This window comes from Panicum virgatum, chromosome 1K (assembly GCF_016808335.1).
Source record: "Panicum virgatum strain AP13 chromosome 1K, P.virgatum_v5, whole genome shotgun sequence".
Lineage (NCBI taxonomy): Eukaryota > Viridiplantae > Streptophyta > Magnoliopsida > Poales > Poaceae > Panicum > Panicum virgatum.
In genome coordinates, this window is record NC_053136.1 from 40838097 (window position 1) to 40860458 (window position 22362).

The 22362-nt window shown below is 46.3% G+C and overlaps 2 protein-coding genes and 1 long non-coding RNA gene across 9 annotated transcripts; all 3 read right to left on the reverse strand.

Annotated features, from left to right (window-relative positions):
- Positions 1-2847: 2847 nt before the first annotated feature.
- Positions 2848-4475, reverse strand: LOC120708271 (BTB/POZ domain-containing protein At2g24240-like). The gene has a single exon (XM_039993468.1). It carries the CDS (start codon positions 4374-4376, stop codon positions 3009-3011), a length of 1368 nt encoding a protein of 455 aa, XP_039849402.1. The 5' UTR covers positions 4377-4475; the 3' UTR covers positions 2848-3008.
- Positions 4476-7990: 3515 nt separating this feature from the next.
- LOC120708280 (protein IWS1 homolog) lies at positions 7991-15225 on the reverse strand. 3 transcript variants are annotated; one of them, XM_039993493.1, is made up of 15 exons: positions 14760-15225; positions 13685-13888; positions 13433-13614; positions 12777-12903; positions 12489-12680; positions 12159-12209; positions 11978-12086; positions 11403-11866; positions 10736-10840; positions 10397-10479; positions 10006-10057; positions 9809-9877; positions 9706-9734; positions 8888-8950; positions 7991-8807 (listed from the first exon to the last, which is right to left on the reverse strand). In XM_039993493.1, exons 1-15 carry the CDS (start codon positions 14883-14885, stop codon positions 8354-8356), a joined length of 2310 nt encoding a protein of 769 aa, XP_039849427.1. In that variant the 5' UTR covers positions 14886-15225; the 3' UTR covers positions 7991-8353. The 3 variants fall into 3 exon arrangements, with proteins under 3 accessions (XP_039849427.1, XP_039849419.1, XP_039849410.1); XM_039993485.1 differs by having other exon boundaries at positions 11403-11872; XM_039993476.1 differs by having other exon boundaries at positions 11403-12086.
- A 3014-nt stretch (positions 15226-18239) lies between these two features.
- LOC120708297 lies at positions 18240-22286 on the reverse strand. Of its 5 annotated transcripts, none has more exons than XR_005689319.1 (5): positions 21333-22286; positions 20042-21203; positions 19859-19941; positions 18854-19021; positions 18240-18774 (listed from the first exon to the last, which is right to left on the reverse strand). It is a non-coding gene; the product is annotated as an uncharacterized LOC120708297 (long non-coding RNA). The 5 variants fall into 5 exon arrangements; XR_005689321.1 differs by lacking the exon at positions 21333-22286 and having other exon boundaries at positions 20042-20783; positions 20866-21326; XR_005689322.1 differs by lacking the exon at positions 21333-22286 and having other exon boundaries at positions 18854-18990; positions 20042-21326.
- Between the last annotated feature and the right edge of the window lie 76 nt (positions 22287-22362).

Genomic DNA, 22362 nt, shown 5'->3' on the forward strand with positions numbered 1-22362 from the left:
TCTAGACTCGAGAACAGTATAGTAGCCCCTCTATGGTTCGCTGGTGAGCAAGATGGCATATTGGCATCCCTCTTTTCTAAAGTATGCGGGGTATGCTAATTTCCGGGCGACCGTGAGTTTTAATTCGTCTGGTCGATTTCCGACCGTTTTCTTTTTTTTCCTTTTTTAGTATTTTTTGTCATTTTCTGATATAATTTTTTTTGAAAAAAAAAATTCAAGGGCATTTTTACATTCAAAACAAAAAAGCTCGGACGAAATTTTTTTTGCATCCAAAACAAAAAAAAAGACTCGAGTAAAAAATTGTTGCATCAAAAAATTCAAATGAAAAAGAATTGTAAAAAAATTGCAACTCCTGGACGGCGAGCCGCCGCACCGGGCCTCCCTGCCGAGCGGAGCAGCCCCGCCGGCGGCCCTCCTCCCTGCCGCGCAGAGCCTCCAAGCCGACGCCACACCACCACCCCGCCGCCGGCGAGCCGGCTCTGCCCCCGCCACGCCGTCGGGTCCGCTGGATCTGGGAGGAGACGGAAGAGATAGGAAAAAGAGAAGAGGAAGGAAGAAAGGAAGGGGAAAGAAAGAGGAGAAGGGTGAGTGGAATTGACCGTGAAGAATTTCGCAAGTCACGGGCAACCGCAAAATCAGTATTGGGGGATTGCAGGCGTCTGGATGGTGGTGGGTCATGTGTACCTGTGGGCACCAAACCGTGCGCTGGATGAGGTTAAAAAAAAAAAGAAAAAAAGATTCATAGCCCGACCCGGAATCAGTTTGAGGCCGCCTCGTTCTCTCAGAGGGCCTTCTGTTCTCAAGCAGGCCAGGTATCTCACGAGGGACCGCGCCCACACAGCCCACACGGTATAAGTGTAACAGCTTCGCCGCGGCCCACGAGTGCATCGAGCGAAGCCCGCGCATACATACACGGCAATAAAAAAAAGGAAATGCATCTCTCCGTGCGGTGCGGACGCAGGACGGCCCGCCGGCCCACGAAACCAACGATTTCGTGCACTCCAACGTGTCACGTGGACGCGTTGCCTCTCGTGCGATCGTGTCCTGCGCGTGCAGGATGATGGCGAGGCGTGCGCGTTCGGGACGCGGTGGGCGGCTATGCGGTGCACGGCACCGAGAGCGTGTCGTCGGAATCATCCGGCGCGCGGTGTGAAGGTGAGTTGTGGTAGAGAGACTAGAGTGGTGGTGAGTTGCTGAGCTCGCCTGCAGTAGGGTGCCGATGCCATCCACGAGAGAGAGCCATTGGTGCGATGCAGCGCAAGCACGAGTGTGGAACTCAGAATGTGCTCTGGTCCCCTTTTGTTCGCCGAGACAAGGGCCCTGTATCTTCTCCATGCTCCATGGCTTTATCTACAGAGCCAATGATTTGAAATTCCGATAATGCTTCGGCTCTGTCAGAGCCAGGGTACTAGCTGTGGAGTGCAAGGATCCTTTTTTCTCTCTAGTAGTCAGGGTTACCTGGCACTGGCAACCTACTTACGGTCCGAGCTAACAGCAAGCAACAAACACTTCACCCCACCGGGGAGTTGCTTCCGGTCCTGGATTCCGAACCACTCCTGCAGCCGCACACTCACGAGCAGGACGAAGCGATTGCTTGCAAGGCTCCTCCCCTCCCAACCCAAACCATGGCGCACGCCCTGAACATCCAAGACACCCGTTGTTTGCACGCATGCGTCAGTCCCCGTCAGTCTCCCGCTCTCGTTGCTGGGTTCGTTACCGAACAATACTGTGAGGCCGGCCGTACGTCCCAGCGCGGATCGGTACTCTCTATGTCCGTGTCGAAGGAATCATTTTGAGTTTATCTTAAATAAAATATTTTAAATTTTGACTATAAATAATTCTTTTTGTTGAGTTTGAAAATATGAAAGCGATATAAGTTGATTCATCTTAAAATGTAGTTTCATAAAAACATATATTGATTAGCAAAAGGATAGTGGTCAAAGTTGTTTCTAGAGACCGTGTCGATGTCAGAAACGAGTATTTCCGAGTGCAAACAACCCCCACAGAACCTGACCATTTTTACAGGAGAACCGTCGGTGCATCAGGACCGCTGGACCGGTGAGACGAAAGGGAGGCTTTCCCCTTTCCCTGCGCGCGGTAGCGTCCGGTGCCGTACGTTTCAAGCGAAAGCATATTGCTCCCCAGGAGTTGCCACGGAGGGGCGGTGACGTACCAACCCTGAAGCGAAGAGCTCACCCGCCGGCTGCTGCAGTGGACAGTGAGCGATCAGCTGCAGGTCTCCTGCCTTGCGGGCGGCTGAACACCGGTGATTGGTGGTGAATGGTGAAGTTCAGCGGCGGCGAGCTCGAGCTCGAGCTCGGCTTCCTGGTCCGGTCGTGGGATCGCTGCTTAACGGTTAAGGGTGTGTGTGCCTTTGCTTTTCGAAAGACGGTTAACGTCGCATCAAAAGCATAAGCATGGGAGGCGGATTGTGTCTGGCTGATTTGTTGTTCATGTTGAGGTAGCCGGCTTGTTTAAGGGAAAGCTTGAGGAGTGCTTGACAAAGTACAAAAGGACATATCTGAACATGCTTCTTCTCGGTCTCCTTTTTGTTTCTTTCCTTGCAGAGGTGGACAATGGCATCTGGGGCAGCCTCAGTTTACCTGTTCCTATTTTTCTGATGAGGAAAACATGTTGAGTGTTAAGCTCATCATGGTTATAATGTACTATGATTATGGGGCCGAGATCTTTCGCGCTGATATCTTTACAAATTAGGAGCACAGAAACATCAGGTGCACACGCGATGACCTCGACAGAACGCAACCCATGATTGCCCGCTGATGTGTTCAGGATCAGCATTGCTGGGTGATCACGAACATCAGAAGGAACAGAGAGCAAAAGAAAAGGTGTTTGTCGAGAATGGCAGTGCTCCACTGATACGATATCCATTCACATTCCTTTCTAGAAACAAAGCACGAGCGTTGTCGCAACTCCCAATGACGAGCAAGTTACAGTGTGTGTGTTTTCTCTGTCGGAACCTGTGTCAGCAATTCCCTTTCTAGTGACAGTCAGATGATCGGTGGCGGCGGCGTCTCCCAGACGTCGAACACGTTCTCCTCGCTGTGCAGGGCGAAGAGGCGGTCGCCGCCGATGGAGAAGTCGCAGATGGCGCCGCCGTTGCTGCACCGCAGCGTCGACGTCAGCACGCGGTCGGCGCCGCTGAACACCGAGATGGTGTCGCCCGTCGACGCGAACAGCTGTCCGCCGTGCGCGGCGAGCTTCGGGTAGCAGGTCTCCTCGCCGCACGCCTTGGTCTTCCCGCTCGCCGTCAGCTTGCTCCGCGATCTCCAGCGCACGCCGGCGGCGTTTCTCCGGAGGTCGAGGAACCCGAGGTCGTCGTACTGGTTGATCACGCACACCGACCTCCCGTCCTCCATCGCGACAGCGTGGACCGCGTGCTTGTCCTCGAGCGACGCCGGGGTGCCGGCGTCGGACCACGACCAGACGACGCTCTTGTCCCGGAAGTCCAGCAGGCCGATGAAGGAGGAGTCGGCCCGCGGGAACATGGTGGCCACCATGAGCGTGCCGGTGGCGTCGAGCCACTGTAGCCTGTCGGCGTCGCCCAGCGCGCAGCCGGGCGGCTCGTAGAAGAAGCCGGCCTGCTCGCCCGTGTTCCAGTCCCAGACGCCGACCCCGTACTCGTTGAACCGGCCCTTGCAGCTGGCGAAGACGTCGCACCCCGCGCCGAGGGCCAGCGCGCCGGCGGTGAAGGACCTGGGCTGGCGGTCGTGGGCCACGCGGAAGCGGTGGCGCGGCTCGCCCGTGAGCGCGGAGAAGGCCGCCACGCCGCCGTCGTCGCGCCGGCCGGGCCGCTCCCGCGCGGCGACGAGGAGCGTGGCGGCGTCCAGGTACGCCGCGTCGTTGACCGGCGCGTGGGCCGGGTAGTACACGGGCCGGCGCTCCTCCAGCGCCCAGTTGTACACGCGGACGGCGCCGCCGTGCGCGACGCAGCACCCGCCGTCGGGGGCCGCCCGGACGGCGGTGCCGTCCCCCGGCGCGCGCCCCGGGACGGACGCGGCCAGGCGCAGGCGGTCGCCGTCCAACTCCCCGAGGCGCGCGGCGCGGACGCGGTCGAGGAGGCCGTAGTAGAGCGCCTCGCGGTGGAGCGCCGCCTCCGGGACGCCCGGGGGCACGTGGAGCCCGCCCGTGCGGAGCAGGTCCAGCAGCACCGCGAAGCAGGCCGGGTCGCGGTCGATGAAGTATTCGGCCGGCCAGGCGCCGTCCCCGCCGTCGCGGCCGGCGTTCCAGGAGGCGTCCAGCATGGCCCCGAGCATGGTGTCCCGCCCGGCGGCGGCGAGCGTGGCGGCCGTCGTCTCGAACACCCGCCCGCCGACGTTGAGCCGCACGCGGCCGCGGCCCGTGGCGGGGGTGCACATGGCCGCCGATCGCGGGCAGGTCACAGCTCGCGCGCGGCGGGCAGCTGGATCATGCGGAGCGCGGGAGGCACGGCCGTTTGTTTGGTACTACTAGTGGCCGAGGAGAGCGGGCGGGAGGACCCGGGTCGCGCAGCTGGCGTATATAACGGCGCGGCGGCCGGGTGCAGCCTCGTGCCGTGCCGGCTGGCGACTGGGACGGAGAAAAGGAGGCGTGCGGCAGGTCGGTCAGGTGCAGGTGCGCGCGGGGACGGAGCCGAGCCGAGGATTTGGTCATCTCGCGCGAGACGTCACCCCAACCGCACGCCCACACCCCGGCGGTTGTTTCGTTGACGCGAGACGACGGGGGCGGGGAGCGAGCGAGCGGGGCGGGGGCGAGTGGAGTCCGGGCTGGGGCCTGGGGGGGACGACGGATTTGGTGGGGCGGCGATCGCGGGAGCCGGGAGTGGGTTTCGGTCGGGCGTTTTTTCTCCTCGAGTGCGGCGCGTGGCGACGCAAACCTAACGGGGTGTGTGCTCGCGAGTTTTGGGGATGGAACTGTAAAGCAAGTGTACTGGTAGTGGATCAGAAAGGCCCTCTGGATGGGTTGGGTCGGTCGGACGCGGACTCGCGTCGCACGCCCCAAAAGCGGCCGCTCGTACACTTCGGTTGCGGCGAGGATCCCGATTCCCGAACCACTCACTCTCGAGCAGCACGACGCTGGGGCTAGCTCACTAGCTCCAAAAGCGGCACCTGCAGCCTCGTTCAGTATAGGTTCACCTTACCGACGGTAAAGCGATTTTCGCCAACTAGCGGTATCGGTAAACCGGCGGTAAATCGCCGAAAACCGCTAGAAACCGCTCGAAATGACAATTCAAATTCAAAAAACCGGTAACCGTTGTTTACCGACTGGTAATCGATGTTTACCGACCGATAACCGTCGTTTTTAACCGGTAAACACCGTATGACTTTGGAAAATTAAAAATTTTGGCAGCATTTCACCGTAATTTTGTAAATATCATTACTGATGGTATATATCAAACAATTATATAACATTTACACATACATAGAATAGAAGTTCATATCATAAAAATAGAAATTCACATCCATAGTCCATATAGATCATCACAACAATAATCCATGCAAATCATCACAACCATAGTCCTCACAAACCATCATCGTCAATATATATAATACATAGTAGTGGTTTCCGGTCCAAATGAACAAATGAACAAATGAAAATATATGTACATATTTGAAATATGAACACACATATATACATATAGCTAAAATGAACAAATTAACATCCAACTACCATGAACAAATGGATCCATATAGCTAATATGAACACATGTTTTTGAATATAGCTACACAACAAACATCTAAAAATCAATGTAAAATCAAGAAATACTCACAATGCAGTGGTTTCCGGTCCAAACGCGCCGATTTCCGCTCGGAAAACGCCGAATACCGCTCGGGATTAGAGGATACCGCTCGGGATTACCGGTCCGAAAGTTTTTTTATTTTTTTGAGTGCCCAAACAGTCAAATATTTGAACATGTTCTATATTAGAATGATGTATGTCATCTCTACTTTCTTACTATATTTTTTCCTTTTTTATTTCAAATATTTTTGAAAATTTTAAATTCGGGCGAAATTTTTCGAAATTTACCGCCGGTATGGATTGCCGCCTAGTAGCGGTATCGGTAAAAATCGGCGGTAACCGGCGGTTACCGATCGGTAAGGAAAACACTGCTACTGAATGCCCGTAGCCGAGGCCACTTAACCGCGGCAGGTAAGGCTTAAAAGGTCGCCTTTTCAGGACGCTGGATTGAGCTTAAAGAGTGGAAAATGCACAAAAGCAACGAGACCGGACAGGATCGTGTAGGCATGTAGCGCAATAATACGCTACTAGTGTCTGGCTCTCCGGGTTCAAGAATTCGAGCTTACGACCATGATCACAAAGAAATGATCACGCTACGTTTGCTTAACCGTCATCGGATAGGAAAAAAAAGACAGCGAAAATAAAAACGGCATTCGAAGTGTACCCGTCGCCGCTTGCGTTCTTGTCCGTAGATCCAGGCATCCAGGTGAGGCATTCAAACAAGTGACAAGAGGAGAGGCCAGAGATTCTCTGCAGGGAAAGCGACGGGTCGGGCGAAGCCGCAGGACTGCAGGAGGATGGCGATCGAGCTGACCTAGCAGCGCAGGTCTTATCCTTGCCTCCTTGGTCGGCTCCAGTGCCGGGGCTCGGATCGGGTGATCTCGACGTCATTTCTTTCTTTGGAGAAAGAAACGCACGCGTTCTCATCGTCTTTGACGAGCGCCCGCAGGACCCAGTAGCAAAATCGGCGGCCGTGCACGGTTCGAAATAAAAAGCGGACACCGGCCTAATCCACTGGCCACTGCCTAATCCTCCATTAATCTCATAGAGTCGACTCTGCTTTGCACGACTTTGATCGAGACGACCGCTGCGAGAAGCACAGCCATGTGTGTTTTGCGGACCGATTTTTTAACAGTCCCAAGGAGGAAGTCCGAGCACTAGAGGAGGGATCGATGATGGCTGTGCTTTAGTTGACCATCTGGACGTGACGCCACCTGACTTGGATGTGTATGGAGTTTCGACTAGTTGAACTGGTCGTTGTACCTGATGCTCCGGTGTATTGTGCCGTGCGGTGACCAAGTTGCGGAAGGAAAAAAAAAACTCGTATTTGAGGAGGAACTGGTCTCTGTCAGTTAATCGTTGCTGACTGATAGACTGGCCTTGTTTAGTTGCTCCTGTAAAATTTTTGAAATGGATTTTTTTATATTTGAAGTATTAAATATAGACTTATTACAAAATTAATTACAGAACTCGTCTGTAAACTACGAGACGAATTTAATGAGCCTAATTAATTCATCATTTGTGTATGATTACTGTAGCAATTTAGTGTCTAATCATAACCTAATTAGGCTCATTAGATTCGCCTCGTAATTTACTAGCAAACTATGTAATTAATTTTTTATTTCATCTTGATTTAATACTCCATATATATAAGATTCCTGTTTGATGTGATGGATTTTGAATTTTGAATTTTACAACTAAACAAGGCCCAGGTTAAAATTGAAAAGATTAAGAAGCAGTGTGACAGTGCTCGGTGCAGACTGCAGAACCATCATCTTTGCCACGCTGGCACTATTATGATTTTCTGTGTTTGCAGCTTTGCATTCTAAAGTTAGAGGAGCCGTTTTATTTCAAAAAAAGAAAAAGGTTAGAGGAGCCGTGTAGCAACAGGAACTGAATTTTCTCATTCCACGGTAGGGGCAAGCGCAAGGCAATTATCGCTACAACCACCCAATATGTAAAATCAAGGTTGCTCGGTCGTTTTTTTTTTCTTTTTTTAATCTTACTGGATTTCCAAGGGTTACTGGAAGTGTATGCCCAGGTATTTTCTACGTTCAAAGCTAGGCAAGTATATATCTCATTTAGTCGCAGTATGTAGATGCCGATGCTGCCCTCGCATTGGCGACTTGGCCTGTCGTAACCTACGTAAATGTAACATCACGGAAGAGGTTAAGTGCAGATAGCATCAGAGCAATTGGTAAGCATGCAACAAAGAAACAAGCCCATTTTGCACGACATATTTTACTACGGCGCGTCCGCTAAGAAAACTACTGCTTAAATTGCCTGTAAATAAACAGCCCATCAGTAAGCTACAACACCATCCTGACAACACGATGCTCTGGGCCTCATGGCGAGCATGGGAAATGGGATTCATTTCGCTTAAAGCTCGGCACCATGCATCTGACCATAACAAACAAGTTACTCCTAACATTACAACTATAGCAAATGTTGCTAACACTCCTAACCACTAGAGAGCCAATCAGATGATAGTTCAAAAGGCAGCCGAACCAAGAGTTACAAATCCATAATAGTGGGTGCCATGCCGGCACCTCTCTGACTAATGGAGCAAATCTAGAAGGGCGGATCCGTTTACAAGAGAAGTTCATAGGCGCCAACTTCAAGCCTTCCTTCTGCGCTTCTTTCCTGTAGAAGCATTCGCTGATGCCTCCTGCTCTATTCCAGTCTTGCCTTCTTTCTCCTTCCGCTTCTCTTTGTCAGCATCACTCACTACAGGAGCTGGAGTACTGGGGTTTTTTGGTTTCCGACCTGGCCTGGCTTTTCCTTCAGTAGACTTTCCTTCATCTTTGGAATCCTTGGGTTTGCTTGCACTCTTGTCATCAACTTCTTCAGGCAATTCATCCTTTGTCTTCTCAGTTGATCCACTGGCTTTGTCCTTGGAGCTCTTCTCGACTTCCTTTTTAACATTGGTGCCAGTTTTAGCCGTTTCTTTCACATCCTTGCTTGCAGTTTTCCCCTTCGCACTTGGAGTAGCAGAGATGCTACTCGGTGTCCCATTGCTTGAACGCACACCTTTGGGACGTCCCCTTTTCTTTGGAGGATCCACAGCATCACTGCCACCATGCAGAAAACACTAAACTCAGAAAATCTCCAGGCATGAATCATCATGACTTCCTTGCATCAATTAACTTACCTTTTAGGTGTTTCTGTATTTTCTTCCTTCACTGCATCCACTTTTCTTTTTCTGCCTCGTGGCCTGTTCAAAACAACCAACAACACAAACTTTTAACAGACAATAATGCCTAGGGCGAGTAGGAGTGAGGGGACAAGTACAAGAGATTATTAACATGCTTTGAATTTGGATAAATAGGAAAATATCAGTTGCCAGCAGGGTTCTGCACAGTTTGCTGGCATCCACAACTTAGTTTACACCAAACATTTCCCTTGAAATTCTATAAGAAAGCAAGCAATTACCAGACTTAAGGAGATATGGAACTTGACTAAGACCATGGTAGTCTACCTGCTGACTCCGATTGCAGTGGAGTGATCATAGCAAACGAAGAGACCATAGCAAATGCACACTACTAATTGCCACGTGACACAAAGGTAAGCCAGGCACTTAAAATTGGAAAACAGGGAGAAAAGTAGACATGTATCACACCAAAAGCACAGAATCACACTATTTCACTATAACCCAAAGCTTTAACTACTCCAGAGATCTAGTTACAAGTGTGCACCCATGCAGGTGGGCAAACAAATTGGCATAACAAGACCTGTGATCCCATTCCCATGGAAAACCATCATCTGTTCTAAGAGTCAAGTCAATTCAAGTATGAAGGGTGTATGCATTCTTAATACAATATATGGAAAACTTGCCCTGCTGCCTACATATATGCCTGCATATACATGAATCAATATCCAAATTTGGAATTGTAACTAAATGCGAAAAATTAGAGCTATAATTTTGACATGGCAGATACAAAAATGGCTGCAAAGACAAAAATAGCTTACGTTTCAGATGCCACAGAAGCTCCTTTCTCCTGCCAGAGTAAAGTTAATCAGAAACAAGGAAACAACATAATCATAATATGCTCATGAGGTGAAATGTGCATACCTCAGTGATAAATTCCCATTTTTCATCCCTGAGAAGTAGTACCTCTACATCCCCATCGTCATATGCGACCTACACTCCAAAAAATGAAAGAACCATGATGAAAAGAAACACAAAAGGTAAATAAAGATCCTTTCATCAACATTATTTTTTCATAGCTAAATAGCTAGTTCAGGTTGCAGTGGTGCATAAATACACACCTTGTGCCTTTTAGAATTGGAATCAAATGATTCCACAACACCTTTGTAGAACCTGCAAAATAAAAAAAAAAGGAAGTTTAAAATCTGGGAAATAATACAAACTGAAAGCCGACAAAATGTTGAGAGGAAGATGCTTTGGTAAATTCAAAAAGAATATTCATTTCCAATCAACCATCAGAAAGAAAATTGATGCAGCTACACGTCAGAACTAGAACTATTCAAAAATAACAAGACATAATAAATAAGTATACAAAGAAATGGGTTGACAACCCTATGAAGCCATTTTGGTACATCAATGAAAAAAATATGGAAACATCTTTCAATATTAAACAGAGAAGGAATTAAACACTTCAACAAGATGACAGAATCTCAAAATCTTCATTCTACTTACATCTTATCATCTGGCCACCAAACTTTGATCCTTGCACCAATTAGGCTGCCATCAAGGCCTTTGTTTTTCCTTGAACGAGGAAGCTGTCAAAAGGAACTCAAGAATCAGATTAAGTAACTGTGAACAAACAAAACAAAACTCTAGGCACATCTGTACTCCTAAGACCAGGTTATTCAAATAATAAGAGGATATATATAAACTGGTTAGCTATCAGCATGAAGAAAATTCTTCACCGCGCAAGAGACTGATTGATCAAGCACTTTCATTTTCCACCTCAACAGCTCAACTAGGCATCTAAAAGAAAATATTGCAATAATGTCAATCAAGCATGTCATTTACCTCTTCTGTATCTTGTTCTTGCTTCCTCTTAGATGTGCTATTCTCTGTGCTTTGTCCTTTGGTTCTACCTGGCCCCTTGGTTGAAGACTTCGGCGAGATCATTTCCTGCATTGTGGCCAAACAGTCAGTAGACTAAATAAGTATTAAAAAAACGAATTGAACGGGCGCATTACAATCAATGCATATGATGTGCTGAACGTTCATGCAATTAAATCTCTAAAACTATACTCAAACGAGCAACTGAATCACAAGCTTGGAATAACAAAGGTACGAATAATAAGATATTCTAAATACAAGTAATTGTATATTAGACTAAAAAGTAGCAAGATTTGATACCTAGCAACAATAAAGAGTAAAGTTACACACACATTATCCAATGCACAAACATAGAACTTCAAAGAAAACTATAATATGGATCTAAATACAACCTAGAAGACATGACGGGCAATGTGCTAAACAATAGAGGTAGCATATGTCAAAAGCAGATAATATTACTCACACATTATCCAATACACAAACATAGAACTTCAAAGAAAACTATAATACAACCTAGAAGACATGACAGGCAATGTGCTAGACAATAGAGGTAGCATATGTCAAAAAGCAGATAATATTACTCAGATCCTTTTCCTCAGAAAACAAAACTTGCTAGTGTTTAGGGAAAAACCTTTAAGCTCAGATCCTCAGCAGGATCTTCCTCAGAAAGAGCTTCATCCTTCTGCTGCTTCGAACTACTCTTTTGAGGCTTCTTAGATGATTCTGCTTCACCAGCCTTTTTTACAGAAGACTTGACCTCATCCTTCGCTGATCGTTTTGTCGACTTCCCTGCTGAATCACTAGCCTCCTCGGCCTTCTTCAAATCCAAACTTGAAGGTTTATTCTTTGCAGCAGCCTTCTTCTCCGATGACTTTGGACCAGGAGGTCGGCCCCGTCTTGGTTTAACGGGTGTAATATCAGCAGGCCTTGATGTATCATCAGCTGCTCCATTGGTCTCCTCTCCAGATGCTACAAGATCTTGTTTAGTATCACCACCAGAATGTGCAGTTGCTTCAGATTTATCCAGAGGATTGAGCTTAATACTTTTATCTGAATCAAGGGCTGACTTCTTTTTGGGCTCTGCAGCAATGGAATCTGCACCTTCATGGTGACAAATATTCAATTGATCAGCATCCACTATGCTTTCAGCATAGCAAGGTTGTGCATGCTTCTCTTTTGTGGAAGGTAGTACTTGATTAGACTCACCAGTACCAGCTGGAGTTGAATTGTTGCTAATAGCAATAGCTGCATTGCCATTCATAGAAGTACCATCTTGCTCCGGATGGCTAACATCTTGCTCTGCCTTTGAAGACTCCTGCCCCACCAAAAAAAAGGAAGCTGGTGTTATATCAGTAATTTCTATAAATTCTGAAGATGCAGAGCGTACCTGTGGTAGTTCGTCAGAGATAGTCCTTTCAGAGAGTTTGCCATCATCCACCTATTAGGACATCAAAAGTAAAGACTATCAACTAAAAAAATTTCTTCAAGCATTTGAAAGCAGTTAATTTCATTCTACAGGCTAAAATCAAACACAATTTCATCTCCCAAACCATCCATATTAATCTAACAAAGTGAAAAATTATGCATACCACCATCTAAAACCAAACAATGAAAAAACAAAGATTGCATATTCTACAGCATGTAAGAATAGCACAATATTTTTTTTAAGCAAAACATCTTCCAATATTAGTTGTTGCAAGTTTGAAATTTAACTAACCGTGTCCTTCCCAGAAGGATCAGCATTGTTATCTTCCCTGTCATCTGAACCCTCTTCACAAACTAATGCAACGATTTGGCTGTATTCGCTCAAGGAAGTGCCTTTTAGTGATTGCAGAAAGACTGGCTTTAGTTTTTCACGGCACGAGTCTATCACCCTCTCAGCAAGTTCAAAAGAAGGTGAAGAAGATTCCTGGAAAAAAAATCAAAACAATTAGATCATGCCAACCCTTATGCTACGAATGTAAAATCTGTGTTGCTGTTGTGAGGAAAGTTCAGACAGATGTACCTTTTCCTCTTTTCTAACATTTTGGAGTAAGCATGATGCAATCTGTGGTTGGACATCCTCACTTTCCTCAATTACCAATCTCATTATTGTTTCCATGCAGGATATGACAGTATCTGAATGTCCAGACCTGAAATAAGAGACAGAAAAGTTCAGAACTTGTATGCAGAATACAACATATATGAAACCATGATATTGTTAAGAAAAGTTCAGAAAACAGAATAAACATAGTGGCAGGATATTGTTAAGTTAAGATCAAACTAAAGATTCATTTAGATCATTATAAAATAATAATCAGTGTGTGCATGTGTACCTTCCACCCAGAGAAACGGAGCACTAAGCTTAGAATCAATATTAGCAGTTTAGCGATGCTGTCAAAACTACAGATATGATGTTGAAGTATCTAAGGAGAATATCAAATTACATATCAGAATTAGATTAACTCTGTCATTTCATTTCTTGTATAGAACAGATCCAAAAAAAAGGAGCAGCTAGCTCTTGTTCCTTAACAAATCATAAGGTACAAGCTATGTTAGATAAATCTATGGAAACTTGAGCGTGCATCCAGGATATAGCTTAGAAAAACAAGTTTTAGCACATCAAGAAATCAGCAAAGAGAAGAAATAGATGAAACCAATACAGATGAAGAGGTTTCTTACGAAACAGTCCTCAAGAAGTGATGGAACATATCATTTATCAAATCATCACATTCAAGATCTAGCATCACCACACAGGACCGGACTTTTGCAACAGTATCAAGAATCGAAGCTCTCCTTCCAAAGAATGGGTTCTCTATGTCATCCAGATGCTGGAAGGCACCCACAATTAAAGAGAATACATCCTGAAACCAAGTAAAAACATGTGAGTACACATAATACAACAGGAATCATTTTGTTCAGGAGAAACTATACCCTCATTGCATCATCATCATATGGAGCGTCGGGTGCCGTGATTCTTGTGATCTCGGAGATACATGATGCCACAGCAAGCCTGACATTTGGGTCAGTATGGCCCATCAGCTCTTTCCTGACCAGCGCTTCAGTTGCTGGTCGAATAGCGTTTGATGTGCTTTCAGGAGGTGATTGCTCAACTTTAAGTAAACAGTCCTCAACTTCCTGGATAAACAAACAATCAACCAACTTGTTGTCTTCATACAATTAGAGGAGCAAACCTAAATAGGCAGCTGGCATAATCAGACCGTTAACATTTACAGTCATTCCAAACTATGGAAATCCCTACATCAATTATTCAGAATAGAAAAAAAAATTCCAGAACACCGAAAGCACTTCCTCTTTCTGCAAGAGAGAGAAAAAAGGACAAACTTCATAGAAGTAGAGAATAAACTAGGCTGACGGTAAACTCTTTTGTGGTAAACATCTCAACCTCAATCCAATCAATATTCGCCAAGAAGTTCTAAGAGGCCAACACCTCCAGCTTTTCAGTCATACCAAACAGCCAAATAGAAAATACAAAATCACATTGTCATGTTCCATAAATGGAACCCTAACAGGTATAATCGAAGGAGCAATTCAAGCCTAGAAAGGCGTATTGTATAATATCTGCTGAAGTTCAATTGCTAAAAAGGTAAAAAAAACATTGTCAGGAATCTATGACAGGGTAACTCTGTATACCAACAATCTATCCCTGAAACACAGTATTTTTTTTGAGACATGAAACACAGTATAGAGAACTGAAAACTCTTCCTGTTTCGGCCAGAACGAAAAGTTTCACGAATTCCAGAGCGTCGAAGACTAAGCAACCCTAGAGTAAATCACCAGCCCAGCTAGCAGTCCACCCGCGGTTCAATCAATCACAGCAAACAGGTAAGAGCGCAAAATCCACCCGTGTTTTCCACTGGTACTACGACAAACCGGAGCCGAAACCACACGGGCGAACACGACACATCATAGACAGCAATCCCTAGCAGATGCATAGTATAATAATGAAACCAGATAAGTACAAGCGCGGGGCACGAGCGGGGCTCACTTTGAGGAGCTTGAGCAGGTCCTCTGCTTCGTCGGGCGGAGCCTGCAGGCATTCCCCGACCTCCCTGAGCCGGTCCTCCAGCTGCCGCAGCTCCTTCTCCGGGTCCGCGGCCCCGTCGTCCGCCATTCCCCCGCCCGAATCGGGCGCCTGCGCGCCCGGATCCAGCGCGCCCGCGCGAGATCTGCCGCTGCTAGGGTTTCCCCCTCCCGGCGCGGGCCGGGAAGCAGGCGGGCGTCGGCGCGGCGGCCGCGGAGGAGAGAGCGAGAAGGGGGTTTAGCGGTGGAGGATGACGAGGCGAGGGATTCCGCGGCTGTATTCCCTTCCCCCAACCCTACCCGCCCGCCAACTCTCCTCTGCTTCCGCGCGACGCGACGAGGTTTCGGTGCGGGGCACGGGGCAGGCTGGTGGTGTCTTATGGCTAGCTGGATTTTCTGGCTCGGGGTGGGCTGCGCGCGGGCGAGGCTTGGCGAGGTTTGGAAGACGCGGCGGGGGAGGCGATTTATTGCGGGCGGGCTGGCGGGGGCTGGCGGTTTGGACTGCGCACTTCGGCGCGGCCTGCCAAAGTTGCATACGCCGCAGCCCCAACGGACCTGGACGGACGCGTCCGGCGGCCATGGAATCCTCTTCACCTGGGCGGTCTCGCGTCCGGGGGCTCGGCTGGCCACCGCCAGGCGGGCGCCACCTCACGCCGCGCGATCTCGGCCGTCGCTCGCGTGGGGGCGAGCCGCCGATGGGCGCCACGCCGCGGGCTGCGGCCGAAACGTAGTTCGGCGCCCGGGTTTCGGCGACCCTCCTCTCTACCTACCGTAGCAGTATTCCGTTTGGCCAAATACCCATCTTCAACTAGGAAGAAACTTAAAAATTGTTCCGTTCTAAGAAAAGAAAAGGAATTTTGCTTGCCTGTTCACATGGCCGTTGTACGGCGAGCGCTCCTGGGATGAAGTAGTGGTAGCGAGTGGTCTTTTGAATAGGAAGCGGCGAGTAGACATTTCGCCGGCGCCGGAGAAGAAGAGAGAGAATATTTTGCCGGCGTTGGAGAAGAAGAGAGATATGACTATGTACCGGTTCGACGCGATGTTTCAAGAGGCAGGAGGAAGCCGTCTGGCGAAAGGGGTATATATAGAGGGCGAGGCAGTAACGGACCATCGCATTAGTGGAATCCACCGAATACGTGTTGCCTCACGTAAAATGTGGCAATGCAGATGGTGTCGTATCGCCTGGACTTGTAAACGAGAAAGATACCTTTTTCAACAGAAAGATATGCATCCAGCGAATGTATTTTCTTTTATCGTCACGCATGCCTCCATATGATGAAAGTTTTTCAAATATTTTGCACGAAGTGATATTGAAATCTTACGGATATCATATAATGAGCTCATGTTTATTGCATAACCTGATATCATCCGAAGTTTATTTAATATGTCAAATATCGTGTTTTTATATATTATTGTTACTATGGTCATTGAATGCAAAAGAGTATTTTTTGTGAAAACTTAAAAATAAATTATGATATAGTTGTGCCACTCGGTACTGCAAAATTCACCTTCAAAATTATTTAATCTGTCGTATTTGTTGGAAGCTGGGACTCATCTCCGACTCCCTGTCATTACCAGCACCTCCCACATCAGAGTAAAAGACAATGACGAGGAGGATGTACTGATAAAAAAATGTTTTGAATAAAATAAATTATTCTATCCCTAGAAAACTTAAAAATTGTTACAGACAAGGAAGAAAAAAATCCTAAAGATTTCTCAAACATGAAGATGGATTGCTCCATCTTTTGGATCATCATTGGCTTCTCTTGCATTAATGGTGACCGTTGCTAATGATTTCCCACCAAAAAAAAAGTTGATCTCAAACTCAGAGGCGGTGTTTGGATATAGGGAAATGAATGGTGCGATAGGGATACGATGGCTTGGATAAATCTTTTGCAATGTTTGGATTCTGGTTTTGGGAAATAAAGGAGCTCTAGGATATGGATATGATGGACTCATATCCCACCATTCATATCCCAGGTAGAGGGGTGAGGTGGGCTATGGTGAGGGGCTTGGGATATAATGTCTAAAATTACAAAATTGTCCTCAAACCTAAAGAACACATGCATATAAGAAAAGGGCACTTCAGTCATTCATTTAATCATTTTTCATACCCAATCCCTAACATCCAAACATGGGAATAGAATAAATTCTTTATTTTACAATCCATAACCCACATAATCATAATCCAATACCATATCCCTATCCTTTTTCCACCATGCATCCAAACGCCACCAGATGGATCACTACTTGAGGTAGGAGTTAGGAGTGATATGTGCCACTAGTGGTGACAGTATATAATAGTACTGTACCCGCAAAAAAGATTATATAATAGCGTAAAGCGACGAAGGTCACTAGTGAGTGAGTCGAATATGGTGATGTATAACATTGATCTTATAAAAATCATAAATAGAAAAAACAGAATAAGCTTTCAGAAAATAAAAGGCCTTATTGAAGGCTGGGCTGGTCCATTACCAGGCTACTGTTAGTGGCCCAAATATGTGGCCCAGCTGACTAGTGGGTTTTGTTTCTCTCTTCTTCTTTTTTTTTTTGGCAAAGGGGCGAACTTGTATTAAAAAAACCCATATTACATTCAAGACTTCAAAGAAAGAGAAATTTATAAGTAGGTACACTAGGATCATCTCCTCCAACTGCTCCAGTCGCCCCCGTCGCCGAGGACAACGAAGAGCAAAGACTGCTCTTCCTCTGCTTCGGCGAGGGGCTCCACAGCATGGACGATGCCGCAAGATCCAACGCCCCGACACACCCAAGGCGCATCTACTCCACTGAACGGACGTCGGCCACCACCTCACCGAAGACGAGCAGAGCAACAAACCAACGCCTCCACCACCAGTCGGTAGCAGAAGCCTAGAAAATCCGGCGCCGATGACGAAGCCACCGACCCGGGACGCAAACCCACTGGGGGTACACAAGTACTCCATCCCAAACACTAGTGCATGACGCGCGCTATCGCGCGCGTTCTAAAGTCTTTGTATCTCGTGTTTTTATCCCTTTCTGCAATTGTTGGCATCCAAAAGCACAATTGGTTGTATGAAAACCACAATAGTATGTCTGAGATTTGTTAATGTGTCAAACCTTCAAGTATTTGTTGAATGGGCCAATAATCCCCTCACTTGGTACATACAATAGATGCAATCCATGTGCGTTAAAGTATTGGGCAAGTTTTTTTAATTTAGTCGACCATAACTTATTTGTTAATTGGCCATCGATCTGAATAATGAAATTTGTAAATTTAGTAGATTGTGATTGTAGAGGAAAAGAATTTACTGGCTTTATTATAAAAAAAATATAATAGTACTTGCAGTTGCAGTTATATTACAATGAAAGATATGATATCGTGCCAAAGAGTTCTAGCAGTTGATTACATCGGAACTTACCAGGAAGTTAAGATCCTAGTGAGATTTGGTGTTGGAGCAACATACCATTAGTAAAATAGTTAGTAGGCGTGTATTTTGTAAGAAATAAAATAGTAATAAATAGAAATGTTCAGACCATAGTACATAATGCGATGGTAATAAAGTTTCTCCGTTCTAAGTGCCGAAGGCCACTAATCAACTTTGGTGACGCTGCTGATTGAAGCTAAATTATCTTGGAATATAAATATTTTATCTGGGGGCAAGGCTTCTTGACTTTACATAAATCGTTTGATAGAAGCTGAATGATCTTGGAATATCAAGATTTTGTAGAAGAGCAAGGCTTCTTTGCTTTACACAGAATCGTTTGACAAAGTACTGGTAAAAGATTACCAGAAGAGGATATGGTCAGAGTAAATAAGGAGAGGAGAACCTGGAAAAAGCACAAGTCCAATTGTATGCTACGGATCTGGAGTAATTTGTGGGACACGTGCAATGTCATCATAGGTCAAGAACAAGAACTCTTCTATGATAGGCCATTTATATGATCAGCATGACAAGAGGAAGCATAACTTGTCAACGTTTTCATACTTGGAACACGAATACCTGCAAGTGAGCAGTGAACCGTGTTGTTAGTGATCATACGAAGGATAATTTTTTTTATGTTTTCACACTATTTTCGTACCTATTTTCAAACTCTTTTGTACCTAGTTTCACGCGATCAGCCGAGTAAGCAGTTTTTTTTGTCTGCTACTAATTGCGTCTTCACACATCACAACGTCACACACCACTGATCTAGCTAGTCAATCATTCAACCTTGTACTGCTGAAATAGAGTATGCAAATGCAGAGAACTGAAAAGCAGTTAATTAAAGAAAATGTATACTCGATCTTTGCGCAGGCAATACAACAAGCAAGCGGTGTGCATCAGAACTGAAATAGAAAGAGGGGATGGACACTTGAGCTACATGTTAGGCTTGCATGTCCTACCGATGATTTCTGAAAAGATCAGGCAAGATATGAACTTATCCATTATTTGATCTCTCTAGAATTAGTAAAACAAGTAGTATCTCAGTCCATGAAACCCAAGGGCTAAGAAAATAAATTTAGGTAAAGAGTTAATATCAGAGCAGATAAAATCAATTCTGTGGGGTTAAGGTCCAATAATGGTGTTTCATAAACTGAAAGAGCTTATCACCTACGCCCCTTTTCCCTTATTTGAGCTCTGATTGATCAAGCTGGCTGGTCATGTTTAATATTACATTATGCAATAGTCATATAAGGCAAAGCACTGCTACAATATTGAATATCAGACCTACAATCTTTGTTTGAGGTCAAACTTTTCAATACACTAATTCAGGAATTCCGAGATGTGTTAAGAACATTGCATTAGGCCTCCAAGTATACTCTGCATTTTTAATTCAAACACAAACTTTAAGTTGATGTTCCATACACTACTCCAAGTATGTACGGACTGCTTATTTTAGTTCAGGAACATATTGAGGTCAGACAAGACTACATGGCATTTTCAAAACTAAATAATAACCATGCATATATATGAAAAAGAATAGATGTGTCTTATAATATATGGTACTTCATTTTATTCTTCAAGTACAAAATACCGACATCAACCAAATCTGGCCATAGAACTCAAACAATTAATAAGTTTGAAGAAAAGTAGCTCATAGTACCTGCCAATGTCAAAGATTTGATACATCTCAAGAACTACATGGTAATAAGTTTCAAATTTGCTCACCGGGATAACATGACATTTCTGCAGATAATCAGTATGCACAAGAAATTTGTTAGTATAGTAAAAAATGCACATGGAAGCATAGGAAGATGTGAAAGTTAATTAGCTTTGTATTACGTACCAGCAAAATAAAACAGCTGACTGCTTTTGCGCCAGTTCAAGAGTCGATGGACGTTGAAGCAGTTCACAAGATGCTGCCATGATAATATTAGTTAAGGTTCAAATTTGAACCATGCAGCCATTTCAATGCAAACTAATCTGCTTTAAACGGCCACAGCCTGCAACTGTTTATAAGAGCACATTTGTAAACAATTAGCTCAAAAAAAAGATGCTATGCTAAGCTTCTTAATTGACTGGTATGAGCAAAAAACAAAAGGTAGTTCTAGAAAAAATAAAATAAAAGGAAACATGGAAAATGTAACTGAATGTAAGCAGGTGTGATTTAGATAGTTTTACTGGACAGACCTCATTGTATTGCAAGATCTATTTGTGATATGAAACGAAAACCTAGTACATTTGCATGGATAAGATTAATTTTATTTGGTCGCTGTGTAAAGAGCTGTTTGTAGCATACCCAGCAATATGTAAACACAATTAACTATGATAATATGGTTGGCAAACAACTTTTCCTTTGAACTAATTTATAATTCTTTTGCACCGTCGTTCCTTGTTAACTTTCTGGGAAAATAAATATGTCCCAGAAATGAAATCTATTTTTAGATAAGTACAATAGCTAGCGTGATACAGGTTCATATCACATTTTAAGTGAATCATTAGCATACTGAATGACATGAATTTACAATACTTTGAAACTATCTCTTCCAAGAATTGCTTCAGTTAGGATGCCTATCCTGATCGGTAGCCTCCCAAAGATGTATTAACTTTCAGTCCCAACTAAAATAATGAAGCATCAAGACTGAAGGTCAAACGTATCGAAAATCTTACAATTTCTGGAATCTCTTCAACTTTGCAGGCATTTCAATAAACCTGAAAATAAATATGCAACGTACAACTGCTAATATGAAATGGTATTTTAAGATAACTTGACTAAGTATAAAGAAAGATATTCTAGGCCAAAATCAAAAAAATAAAAGAAGATCTATAATATACTCTTATGTGATTCTATTTGCTTTTAGGTACCGTTGCAATCAGTGGTGAGGTCTACAATTAATATAGCTGAATAGAAATGTATAGACAATTATCTAAATGATCATATATTAATATGATTTGGCAACAGGCCGAAACTGAAGGTGACCGTGGATGGGAGGTGGCCGAACTGGTTCCTGGTTGCCAATGGCATGCAGTTGTTAGATTTTTTTTTTAAAAAAAACGAACAACGCAGAGCACGATGGAGGTTTGGGCATGGCTATGCTAAGCCTTCTGAAATTAATCCTGATATCGACCGGCCTCACCTGCGTGAGGACTAGGACGTCGATGGGGGATGAAGCCATAGTTGTGCGGGTACACGACGGAGGAGTAGAGGACCTGGTCCACCTTGATGAGCCCCGTGGGGGGGGGGGGGGGGGGGCGCAAGCCTCCGGCCTCCGCTGGCCAGCCGCAGGAGCCCATGCCGCACGTGCCTGTGGGCCATCGCTCGCCTGTCCCTGCCCTGCCCCTATTGGACACGCGCTGCTAGTGGCTGGCCGCGGAACGGTGGCTGTGGCTCCTGGGGTCGGCGCTGGCTGGCGTCGTCGGCCTCGGGGCAGCGGGTCTGGGGTCAGCCGCGGGGCGTCGCCTGCAGAGATGTAGGAAACAGGAGTAACGGGGGAGAGAAGGAACCCAGAGATCCAGACTTGAGGGAGAGATGCAGATCCTTTGAGCGAGGGAGTCCGAGGTCCTTGGTTGCGATTTGAAGCAGAGGAGCACGGGGGAAAGGGCGATTCCGGCGACAATGGTGGCCATGGAGAAGCGACGCGGCCTCCTGGGATCGAGCCTCACTTGTAGAGTCCCGCAGGGCAGCCAGGTGTGCCCCGAGGCGGGCTGACCTCGTGCGCCGGCCGTTCAGACGCTCATCGACGACGAGCGCTTGGTAGCGAAAGCGGCTGGGCGAGGCTCCCCAAGGTGCGGCGCATCGGTGGGCGCGACAGGCGGAACTGCCGATGCGTGGAGACACGGCGGCACAGCGCGCGACCAGGAGCTCAATTCGGGCGGAGGACTTGAGGGAGAGGGTCGACGGCGGCTGGGCTTCCGCGGGGGAAGCTGCTCCGCCCGGCCGGAATCGCCGATTACGGCGGGGAATGGCTCGGCCGGCCTGGGAAATGGCAGCTCGAGGTGCAGGACGAGATGGGGAGGCTCCTGGAGCAAGTTGGCGCACATATGGCCGGTGGCAAGCAGACGAGAGGGAAGATAAGGGAAGCAAGCCGATGAAAAAGTGCTTTTTCATCTGGATGAATGGAAACCTCTAGAGTGAGTTGCCGGTCATGAGCGGGCCGTCGTGCGGGA